General features: G+C 39.9%; 1 protein-coding gene across 1 annotated transcript; it reads left to right on the forward strand.

The window, feature by feature from the left end:
* Positions 1-594: 594 nt before the first annotated feature.
* On the forward strand, positions 595-8,834 carry zgc:56622 (uncharacterized protein LOC326033 homolog). The gene is made up of 10 exons (XM_031285426.2): positions 595-997; positions 2,357-2,533; positions 2,872-2,988; positions 4,421-4,498; positions 4,621-4,737; positions 5,510-5,622; positions 6,951-7,038; positions 7,125-7,208; positions 8,258-8,340; positions 8,417-8,834. Exons 1-10 carry the CDS (start codon positions 908-910, stop codon positions 8,448-8,450), a joined length of 981 nt encoding a protein of 326 aa, XP_031141286.1. The 5' UTR covers positions 595-907; the 3' UTR covers positions 8,451-8,834.
* Positions 8,835-12,755: the final 3,921 nt, after the last annotated feature.

Consider the following 12,755-nt stretch of genomic DNA (forward strand, 5'->3'; position numbering starts at 1 on the left):
AAATCAACAATAACCAATAAAAACTAGACTGGTCACACAACACTGGCGCTCTCTTCGGAAAGGGACAGAGCAGACTGTTCTTTGTGCACAGCACTTTAAAGTAATGCTAGCATACTAACCAAATTTTCCAGGATCGCATTAACAGTTTGGGCCCCAGGGTATTTCGTTAAACATACATTTACTTAGGTATTACATACTATGTAAATCTTGACATAAAGTTAGGACAATGAATAAAGTAAGCTCTCTTGCTGGCTTTTAGGGCCCGAGGCCAGCTGCCTTGTTTGCCCACTGATCTTGAATATTGCCATGGGGTAGAAAATGGAATGCATGTTTGCAGAGAGATTTTAGTTTTTGTAATTATCTATTTATCCATGTCTATGATGTATTATATTTCAAGATTGTGAGACTTTAATCATTGGATATGATATGATAAAAACTAAAAATCTACAGCCTTTGTATAGTCGGTGCACAGAACAGTGATGCAATATCACCATCTAATGTTGAACTGGAAATATTACAGCAGATTTCTTCTTACAATGTGTGTGTGCCCACTGCTACCCGTATGAGAATAGTGACCTTTGCAACATGCTCCTCCTAACTTACAGTCTGAGTATACACAATAATACTTCATGGTGGTGCAGTTGTGTGTTGTCCAATGATTAACTACTGGACTGATAAAGCAGAAATAAGAGAGAGAAAGAAATTGGGGAAGAACAAACAGAGAGCGAAGGAAAGAAACACGTCAGATAGAGAAGTAAAATCAGCATAGATAAAGGAAGGACATTGACTCAGCAGTTGCTGTTTGAGGGGAAAAAAGAGGAAGAGGAAAGCTCCGATAGTGTCCAAGTGTGTGCAGCAAGTGCATGCTGAGTTTCTCATTTTGCTGCTTTTCTCCTGCCGTGGTTAAATGTACTCCATGGAGGACACACAGGTGGCCAGGACCATAGAGCTGAATGATGGCACACGAATGCCAGTTTTGGGTCTCGGGACTTGGAAGGTAACCTAAACACTCATTTCCTATTTCTTTTACTGTAAACAATCCAATTGTTAGCAATTTGTTGTCTTGCATACAGTTTGAGAGTAATTATGTGTTGCAAATACCTGCATTTTAGATAAAAGAATATGTACTGAATGAAGTAGAGAGGCAAGTGAAAATACTGGCTTCAGATTATTCGTCCTCCCCCAGGTGAAATGGCAGGGGACTTCTTCTCAGGCTGTACATGGAAGCTTATTTAGCTTTCTTGCCAAGAGTTAGAGAAGGAGATCAAATTCAGAAAAGGATTTACTGCCACAATAACTTACACTTTTGTGGAATTAGCCTTGGTGAATGGTGCATACATGAACAAACAAACAAACATATTAAACATGTATATGAAATAAACAATGAAATACAGAAACAAATATATACATACAAAATAACTGTTGCATACAGAAAAAGAGGCTCATACCACTCTCATATCTGTGGCTGTGGCTCAGGTGGTAGAGCTGTCGCCTACCAATCAGAAGGTTGGCGGTTTGGTCGGTCGAAGTGTCCTTGGGCAAGACACTGAACCATCAGAGTGTAAATGTGTGTGAATGTTTAACTGACCAGGTGTTACCTTGTACAGCAGCCTCTGCTACAGTGTGTGAATGGTGCCTGGACTATGTCAAAGAACTTTGAGTATTCAAGAGTATTTCAAACAACAAACACAACCTGGCTTAAATACATCTCGCCCCTCCCATTCTGTGTCCCCGGCTGTGGGACAATAGACAATCACTTTTCAATGGGAGTCTCTCAATAAACACACGTGTCACATGTGCAACATTTGACATTCATACAGGCAATCAATCTTAATTCAATTGCAATACTACATATAACAATTTCATATTCATATCAGGAATATACAGTGACTCCAAATTTGTCTATTTTTAGAGGTTTAGTACTTAACCTCTAAAAATGTGTAAATTCATGTTTCCATGTGTGCAAAATACATGTTGCCATTCCTTATTCATTGCTACAATACACATCCATTTAATTTCTACATAATCACATTTGTTTCAACAACAAAACATATTCAGATTCAAAAATATATGTTTAAAATACTCTTGATGACGGTCCAGAGGGACCAAAACGTTAGTTTTCTGGTGATGCAAGAGCAGAGTGCGGGATCTTTCTTTTGTTCCAAGTTGATGATATTTTCCAACGCACCTGCACAGAAGAATTTTTGGATGTGCGAGTTGTTTTTTTAAAAAAATATTGTGTATAACAAAAAGAGAAGTAAAGCTTTTAACGTGTTTTGTATGGCAGGTAGATTCTGTAGTGGTGGAGATGTAAGAGAGTGAAAGGCCCATTTTAAAAATGTTTTACTTCTTGCAGCCCTCAAATCTTCCCCGCTTCTCAGTCCAGGGTGCAGTGGAGGCTGCTATTGCGGCTGGCTACCGCCATATAGACACCGCTTACAGCTACAACAATGAGGTTGATATTGGCAAGGCTCTGTGCTCCAAGACAAAGCAGGGCATCATCAGGCGCCAGGACATGTTCATCGTCAGTAAGGTAGGTGCTGAGGAGAACAGACGTTACAGCAAGCCCAGGGTGCAACATGAGGAGGGGAATACATCGTATTTATTTTCACAACTGATGCAATTTTTGTATGGCAGAGTAGGAAAAAACTCCTTTCACGCTTAAAAGTGACTGAATCTTAGACATAAAATGGGTTTTCTGATTAACTCAAAAAAGCTTCTGAGTTACTTAAAGGAAAAAGTATTGTGTCGTAGATGATGTTATGCATTAATGTGTGCTTAGATTTCTTACCTCTTTGTATGCTTTTGTATGCTGCTGCCCTATGCAGCATATTGTTTACCTTTCTGTTAACACTCCTGTCTTTTTTAAAGTTGTGGTGTACCCATCATGCCCCAGAGGACATCCCTGTGTGCCTGAATAAGTCTCTGAAGGATCTCCAGCTGGACTATCTGGATCTTTACCTTGTGCATTTCCCTGTTGGCCTAAAGGTTGAGTGTAACTTTTAAAATATTTTGACAGAATTTAAATTGTACAGCCCCTTAATCCCAGAGATCCTTAGCCCAGGCTAGGAAAAAAGTATTTGACTTGAATGAATGGTGAATTTTTGGGGCTTTAGAGCCCACTGATGTACGGTCCTGGCCCGAACAATAAATGTGTTAAAGCAGATTTACAAGATTCTTAGTCATGCATTGCCAGACCTATCTGCACAGCGCTGTAGAGTTAGGTCTGGCTACACCACACATACATTCTAGGATTGGAGAAAACCATCGCTCTGGGTTGTTTTCATTTTTTTAAAACCAATCACAATCGTCTCAGTTGGCGCTAACTCTGTAAAATAGTCTGGGGAAGGAACTTGTTTTGGTGGAACATTTGCACCCCACAAAAGAAAATGCCACACACAATATTAAATGAAGTTACATGTAACTGTTCACATAGTACAGTAACGTGAGCTGTTTAAATTAGCTGGATACACGGTTAAACGTAATTTGCTCTCACCAGTGTATCACTGTGTTTACCATGTCCATGGCATGTCCCATAGCAAAGAGAACGCCAATGCATAGAGAGCAGACATCCTGCGCGTCAGGCTTTATCTTGGAAATGTACTTTTCTTAATCCAGACTACATGATTCTTGACCATTAGGGAGCTGAAAATTGCTCCAAGACACTAATGGCTTGTCACAGTGTTATACACAACCATCCTAATGGGGTTGTGTTTCTAACCACCTAACAAAATGTGACTTCAATTTAAACTCTATTTCGCTCTCCACCAACTCCATAAAATACATAAGTATTAAAATGTATATAAAAATATCTGTGTCTGCTTGAGGTTTGACTTTATTCAACCACTGGTCACTAGCTTTGTTTGCTGTTTGATGCTGGGAAGGTAGTGTACAGTGGACTTATTAAAACTCATCTGAAAACAGCGGCATGCTTTTGCTTGAAATGGGGATTAAATGCTTTTATACGGGAGATTACTGAGAGCAGGGAAAGTCAACCATAGAGTTTATGTGCAGGCCAGAGAACCACAATAATGGGCTAAGGTCGGCTAAAACAGTTAATTCTCACTGCTTTGTCACTCTGACCAACCTGTTCTAGTTATGTATCATTTTATTCATTACCAATATCCAAAATATCACTGAATGCAGATTTTGAGTCATTTCTGACTGTTTTTCTTTGTTGTGTGTTAAATGTGTTTATTACCCTAAATATGTAATTATATAGCACATTCCAGACATAGAGGTAATTCAAAGGGCTTTACATAAACAAAAACATACAGAACAAATGAAACAGAAAATGTGACAGGTCATAAAAGAGAAAGAGAAAAAAGAGGGAAGTAATTATAAATGTTGTGAAAAGGACACATGCCATATCTTTGCCATGAAGCATTTGTTTGACTGTTAACTTAACATTTCTTTCTAGAAAATGGGTGATGAACTTTTCCCAAAGAAGGATGGAAAGATGCTGACCTGTGACATAGACTATGTGGATGTATGGAGGGTAAGAACACATGTACTCTTTCTCTTTGCATGTGCACTGGCACCTCCACAGCTGCCATATACAGTATATGCAGCTCTACACATACATCTACAATATCTTATAGTCTGTTGTTGTGTTTGCAGGGGATGGAGGCCCTGCAAGCATCAGGAAAGGTGAAGAGTATTGGTGTGTCCAACTTCAGCATCCTGCAGTTGAAGAGACTTCTTGCTCTGTGCAGGGTGCCCCCTGCTGTCAATCAGGTATTATATAACATTTACATATAGTTGGGTCGTCCTAATGCGTTCCATGCTGATGTCACACCCGAGTTAAATGCGTTTCATTTACAAGTCAGATTTTTCATTGGTTTCATTAGCTCTAGCCAGGTTAGCCATTGTTAGTAATACCAGTTGTACACAGTATACAGCGTAACAACATGTCCACAGATAGAAGTTGGACAGGACTGTGTGTATGACTGATTTAGTGAGACACAATATCTAGAATGTTGATTCTGGATAGGAATAATATCACTGTGGATATCTGAAATGTTCTTTTTGACTAGGAGGAATTGAATTAGGGTTATATCTGACATAGGCTAAATAGCCAGTCTAGCTATTACATGTTAAAACGGCCACTTATACTTTTTAATGATTTTAAATTTAGTTTTGACTAGTACAATCAATGTTGAAGATATCTTGAAAACTATTTCTAAGTTGTGGATTTTTTAAATTACCATTCTGACTAGTGAGAATATGATAAGGAGGAGAAAGGCTATTATGGATATCTAAAAGGTAATTTTAGATAGGAGTGTGGTTCGATTAAATGTTAAAACGGCATGCCATAGTGATGATGTAATGTTATTATGTGATGAATTGTTGATGTAAAGTAATAATGTGATGAAATCACATTGCATCATTTAATCATCATCATGTAATGAGTCACAGGTTATGCTTCTTTAAACATTAACATAACATTGTTGTGTAGGGACATCAGCATCCATATGTCAGCTTTTGTTTGGTGTTATGTCATCCATAGATCGAGCTACATCCCTACCTGGTGCAGACAGATATGATAGAGTTCTGTAAATCCAAGAACATCGCCCTGACTGCCTACAGTCCCTTTGGCTCACCTGCGAGACCCCCAGAGCTGTAAGGCACACAGCAACACTCACACATTCCACTGACTCACACTGATGATTTAAAATGAATCAAGCACCAGCTGGGTGCTTCTGTTGATATCACAAACTCAGTGCAATCATACTCAGAGGCCATTTTGTGATCTATATACTACTCATATAGGTAACACATTTATTTATTCAGATAACTCAGGAGGTGGTTCTTGAACATAATGGTACCTGTCATCCTAATATGATGCCGTAAAAATATTCTTTGTAAATCTTTACAATCATTCCCCAAAAGAACCAAGCAGACCTGTCTTTTTGCACGGTCCAAATTTTCTTCAAAACGTGACATTTTCAGCGTGTAGCTGGCTAGCTCGAAGTTTGTTGTTGATGTTTCCTGAAGCAAAGACGTTTGAGAATGGCGACACAGAGATGAAGCCTGACATCCGGCATGTGTCAGGTTTTACCCTGGAAATGTACTTCCGTTGATCCATACTAACAGTATATATACAGTATATACGTAACTGTATATTCCATGTAAATATAATTTAGTTTTCCTTTTTTATTCCTTCCTTTAGTGCTATTTTTATATACGTTGTTCTATTTAATTGCATATTATTTTGAATATCTTTATTTTCTGTGTGTGTAGCATGGACGGGGGCTACAGCTACATTTCATTGTGTAAAGTGACTTAAGATAATGTCTGTTGTGATTTGACACTATAAATAAAATTTAATTAAATTGTGCAATCATGTATAGTATAATGACAATAATAATCTTTGAATCCTCGAATTATGCACCTCTTCTTTCTAAGTCTGTCTACTCTGTACACCTTAGATCAACACACCCAAACTAACCTGTTCTTGCTGTGCAGAGGAACTGCTTTGACCTTGGGACTGTCTTTACAAACTTACCCCAAACTTCGAAGTGGATCCTGAGAAAAACTCTTCCAGTTTTAATTTCTCCTTGTGGACTCCTCACAAGTCCCATAGAGAACTTTAGGAGTTGTGGAGGATTTTACTGATGTAGTCTGGCTTTGTGGGGCTAAGGGGTAAGCAGTTCTCACAACTCCTAGCCTCACTGTTATGCTATAGGTTTTATTCTCTTAATAATTCCACACTCTCTAAGCTTGACTTCATTTGGAAGTAGTCTAGTGAAATATACAGCTCACAAGGATATGAGCATGCAGACAAGGTGGGGTGTGTCTGGATGTTTCTGATGCAGACTGAAGTATGATCAGGCTAGTGAAATATGGAGTGTTGAGTGCAATAGAAATGTATTATACCCATCAAGCCTACTGATTCTTGTGAATTTATAAATCCTGTGCTCTGGTCTTTTGCATACTGCCTATGATAGGTTCAGAGGAGACACTGATCCACATAAGCTCCTGGAGGACCCAGTCGTAGCAGATATAGCCAAAAAGCACCGACACAGCCCTGCACAGGTCAGTGTGAGTGTATTGCATATGTGTAAGTGTGTGTGTGTGTGTGTGTGTGTATTACTTTGTTTTTAACAGTGGTATTCTCCCAGGTATTGTTGAGGTACCATGTGCAGCAGGGTATTGCAGTCATCCCTAAGAGTGACAAGCCTCATCACATCCTTGAAAACACAAAGGTAAAACATATAAAAAAAAAAAAAAAACATATATACCACATATAAGGGCTATGACATGCACTTCAGGAAATAGTATATATATTTGGTATGGTAAGCATTTTGACCTTATAAAGATTGTACTGTAATCAAAACTTTTTGAATACATTTTGTAGCCTGGAGACAGTGTGCATGCATTATTTTTTTCATTGGACTGAGAGACTTCACCATCCCTACAGCCCTATTACTGAAAAAGTAATACTAAAATGTCCCTCTTCTCATGATGCATAATGCCAGCGTTGTGTCAGCATTCACCACAACATGCAACGTGCATAAGTATTATCATGGATTTTGTGATGTATTAGGGACACAGATGATGATAATGGCTAAGGTGACCAAATAGGCAATCAGCACCAAAGTAACGTATTTCCCCTTTGAAGGGCTGGTTTATTAAAAGGTAACTTTGGTATTTTTCAACCTGGGCCCTATTTACCTAAGTGACTGATGTGAACAACAATTGTTGAAATTGGTCCAGGATTAAGCAAGACCAGTGCAGCCGACAGCCACGATACAGGCTGCAATGTAATCACACTGGGCATTGTGCACAGTCAATTTACGTCCACTAAAAGTGCTGTTTTTGCCACTGACATTATTATTCTAAGTGTCTGACAACATTATGGAAAGGATTCCTACAGAGGTAGACCTTTTTGTTTAATAGTAAGATCCTTTTTGTTTAACCAGAAACAGCTCTGAGGTCGCCATTGCCAAACCCACCAGACTCCATTACAGTAAATAATCAGGACTTTTAGCGTGTATAGAGCCAGCATATTTTCACATGTAAATGGATGAATTAAGGGTTTATTTCAACCAAACTAGAGTCATGATTGTTGGAACAGTCGAAAGACGAACCAAAAAGGCTTTTGATAGCTTTATTTTGTTTCTGTCGACTTTGAATAAAAGTCCTCCTATTAAAACCTACTGTAGGAAAACATGGTCCACAACATAAGTTACCCTTTAACTGTACTGCAAGACTTAAACCCCATTTGTCAAAATGAGTTTCAATGTTTGTGCAGATGTTTGACTTCAGTCTGACTGAAGAAGACATGAGAGCACTAAGAGGACTGGACCGAGGGTGGAGGGCCTGCATGCTCGATGAGTAAGTCAACACACAGCAATAGTCTCCTGCAAGGTGCAGCTATTTTCCCAGTGCTGATTGTTGTTCTGTTTCTCAGAATCAAGTCTCATCCATACTACCCCTTTGTCTGAGGCTGCCAGGAGAGTGGAGAGAACAGACAGCACACTGGATTGACGAATACCATAAACATCAACAAGCGTCAGACCAGCTACACACAGTCTGCTGTACCTGCAGTATCACACACTGTAATTCATCAGTGCCTTGTTTACATAATAACAATAGAATATGAAGAGGGAAGACAAATCTGAGGATGATTCCTCTTATTTGCTTCTGCTAGTCCACATTATTCAATAACACAACATTTATTTTCACTGTTATGCAGATGATACGCAGATTTACCTCCCCCTAGAGCCTACAAAAACAAACTAACTTACCTCAGTAACTGTCTTCAAGACATCAAATCCTGGATGGCTGCAAGCTTTCTCCAGCTCAATGAAAATAAAACTGTAAATGTTCTTTTATTTGGACAACAGCATATGACCAACATTACTTTTCCTCATCTCAGCCCATTGGGACTTGGGACTCGTGTCTTCATGATTGAACACAAACAAATGAATCAGGTAGTAACATTTAGCTTAATGTACTGTAGCTCTGCCTCATCTCCAAACTCAGGTCAATTCTCTGCACTTTTGACCTGAAGAAATGAATTCTTTCCCTTGATATCCACCCGCCAGTGGTTCAATGTAACTAAGTACATATATTTGTAAAATATAAACTTGTCTTATGTTTTTACTTTTAAGTTAAATAACATAGGTAGGGTAAGAATTTATCGTAAACGGCATAACTCATTTTAAAACAAAGGTGATATTTCCCCAGTAACAGAACTTTTGCTCCATTGATTTGCCGATCCAGTCAGAGAAACTGAGGGGAAATGACACAAAGTTGAAGTTATTTTGGAAACCTAAAAGATTGGGGGCTTTTGAGAAAACATTTGGGGCTGGAGCCCCAGAAGCCACCCCAGAAACCACCCCAGAAGCCACCCCCTCGCACCGCCCCTGGTCTGAAGGGGTTGTTACTAGAGCTTAGATCGGGCCCAAAAAATCGAGCCCGACCCTACCTGAGCCCATGCACGTTGTGTCCGAACCCGGCCCGGCCCGACACATTAACTGTTATTATGAGCCCGAGCCCGATTTAAACCCGACATTTTTTTAATACGTGGGCCGTTATAACTGACGTTCTCAACTACAATTCTGAGTTGTTTGAACTACAGAAATCTGTTTAGAATTATCTTAAAGTGCCCATATTATGAAAAAATCACTTTTTCTGGGATTTGGGGTGTTATGTTGTGTCTCTGGTGCTTCCACACATATACAAACTTTGAAAAAAATCCATCCATGCTGTTTAGAGTGAGATACGGTTTCTGAATGTGTCCTGCCTTCAGTTTCTGGGTGAGCTGTTCAAAATCGGCACGGCTTGTGACGTCACAAGCCGAAACGAGCAGGCTAACCGCAACCATTAGCTCGTAGCGTTAGCATGCTAACGCTAGCATGCTAACGCTAGCATGCTACCTCGTTCTCAATAGCAAAGCACTGCTACAACACACACAAGTTCACCATAATCTACAAAAGAACTACTTACATGTGCGCCCTCATTTAGAAGTCTCCCAGCTAATCCTGCCTTGTAACTGACCAAAGTTGTAGAAACAGCCTTTCTTTTACTGTCTATGGAGCTAGCTAGCTGACATGATCTACATCTGAGCTACTGGGCATGTGCAGTGCAATCAAAGATAGTACAGAAGAAGAAGAAGAAAAGAGGTCTCACTCTGTAGCTAAAACAGAGACCAGCTGAAAAGAGGATCTGCAGCAGTGAGAGAGAGCATTGCAGTACAACACAAATATGGTGTTTTTTGAAAATTAAACCATGTAAACCTATTCTGGTACAACCTTAAAATACAATTATGAACCTGAAAATGAGCATAATATGGCTGCTTTAATGAATAATGCAACAAGGACGAAGCATGTAAACTGCTGTTAGTTTATTCAGAATGGAACGGATCGCAAATGGATCCGAATGAAGAAACCTCAACCCGTCGCTCCCTCAGCCGAAAAGTGAGGGGAACAGATCAAGGCAGCAACATACTCAAAGACCTGGAACCATATAGGAGACTTTCTGGTCTCATCACCTAATTAATACTGTCCTTCACCACGGTCTCCATCACCTAATTAATACTGTCCTTCACCACGGTCTCCATCACCTAATTAATACTGTCCTTCATCACGGTCTCCATCACCTAATTAATACCGTCCTTCACCACGGTCTCCATCACCTAATTAATACTGTCCTTCATCATGGTCTCCATCACCTAATTAATACTGTCCTTCATCACAGTCTCATCACCTAATTAATACTGTCCTTCATCACGGTCTCCATCACCTAATTAATACTGTCCTTCACCACGGTCTCATCACCTAATTAATACTGTCCTTCATCACAGTCTCATCACCTAATTAATACTGTCCTTCATCACGGTCTCCATCACCTAATTAATACTGTCCTTCACCACGGTCTCCATCACCTAATTAATACTGTCCTTCACCACGGTCTCATCACCTAATTAATACTGTCCTTCACCACGGTCTCCATCACCTAATTAATACTGTCCTTCACCACGGTCTCCATCACCTAATTAATACTGTCCTTCACCACGGTCTCCATCACCTAATTAATACTGTCCTTCATCACGGTCTCATCACCTAATTAATACTGTCCTTCACCACGGTCTCCATCACCTAATTAATACTGTCCTTCATCACGGTCTCATCACCTAATTAATACTGTCCTTCACCACGGTCTCCATCACCTAATTAATACTGTCCTTCATCACGGTCTCCATCACCTAATTAATACTGTCCTTCACCACGGTCTCATCACCTAATTAATACTGTCCTTCATCACAGTCTCATCACCTAATTAATACTGTCCTTCATCACAGTCTCATCACCTAATTAATACTGTCCTTCATCACGGTCTCATCACCTAATTAATACTGTCCTTCATCACGGTCTCATCACCTAATTAATACTGTCCTTCACCACGGTCTCATCACCTAATTAATACTGTCCTTCACCACGGTCTCCATCACCTAATTAATACTGTCCTTCATCACGGTCTCCATCACCTAATTAATACTGTCCTTCACCACGGTCTCATCACCTAATTAATACTGTCCTTCATCACGGTCTCATCACCTAATTAATACTGTCCTTCACCACGGTCTCATCACCTAATTAATACTGTCCTTCACCACGGTCTCATCACCTAATTAATACTGTCCTTCACCACGGTCTCATCACCTAATTAATACTGTCCTTCACCACGGTCTCCATCACCTAATTAATACTGTCCTTCACCACGGTCTCATCACCTAATTAATACTGTCCTTCACCACGGTCTCATCACCTAATTAATACTGTCCTTCACCACGGTCTCATCACCTAATTAATACTGTCCTTCACCACGGTCTCCATCACCTAATTAATACTGTCCTTCATCACGGTCTCCATCACCTAATTAATACCGTCCTTCACCACGGTCTCCATCACCTAATTAATACCGTCCTTCACCACGGTCTCATCACCTAATTAATACTGTCCTTCATCACAGTCTCATCACCTAATTAATACTGTCCTTCATCACAGTCTCATCACCTAATAAATACTGTCCTTCATCACAGTCTCATAACCCAATTAATACTGTCCTTCATCACGGTCTCCATCACCTAATTAATACTGTCCTTCACCACGGTCTCATCACCTAATTAATACTGTCCTTCACCACGGTCTCCATCACCTAATTAATACTGTCCTTCACCACGGTCTCCATCACCTAATTAATACTGTCCTTCATCACGGTCTCCATCACCTAATTAATACCGTCCTTCACCACGGTCTCCATCACCTAATTAATACTGTCCTTCACCACGGTCTCATCACCTAATTAATACTGTCCTTCACCACGGTCTCATCACCTAATTAATACTGTCCTTCATCACGGTCTCATCACCTAATTAATACTGTCCTTCATCACGGTCTCATCACCTAATTAATACTGTCCTTCATCACGGTCTCCATCACCTAATTAATACTGTCCTTCACCACGGTCTCATCACCTAATTAATACTGTCCTTCATCACGGTCTCCATCACCTAATTAATACTGTCCTTCACCACGGTCTCCATCACCTAATTAATACTGTCCTTCACCACGGTCTCATCACCTAATTAATACTGTCCTTCATCACGGTCTCCATCACCTAATTAATACTGTCCTTCACCACGGTCTCCATCACCTAATTAATACTGTCCTTCACCACGGTCTCATCACCTAATTAATACTGTCCTTCACCACGGTCTCATCACCTAATTAATACTGTCCTTC

Source organism: Sander lucioperca, chromosome 7 (genome assembly GCF_008315115.2).
Source record: "Sander lucioperca isolate FBNREF2018 chromosome 7, SLUC_FBN_1.2, whole genome shotgun sequence".
Lineage (NCBI taxonomy): Eukaryota > Metazoa > Chordata > Actinopteri > Perciformes > Percidae > Sander > Sander lucioperca.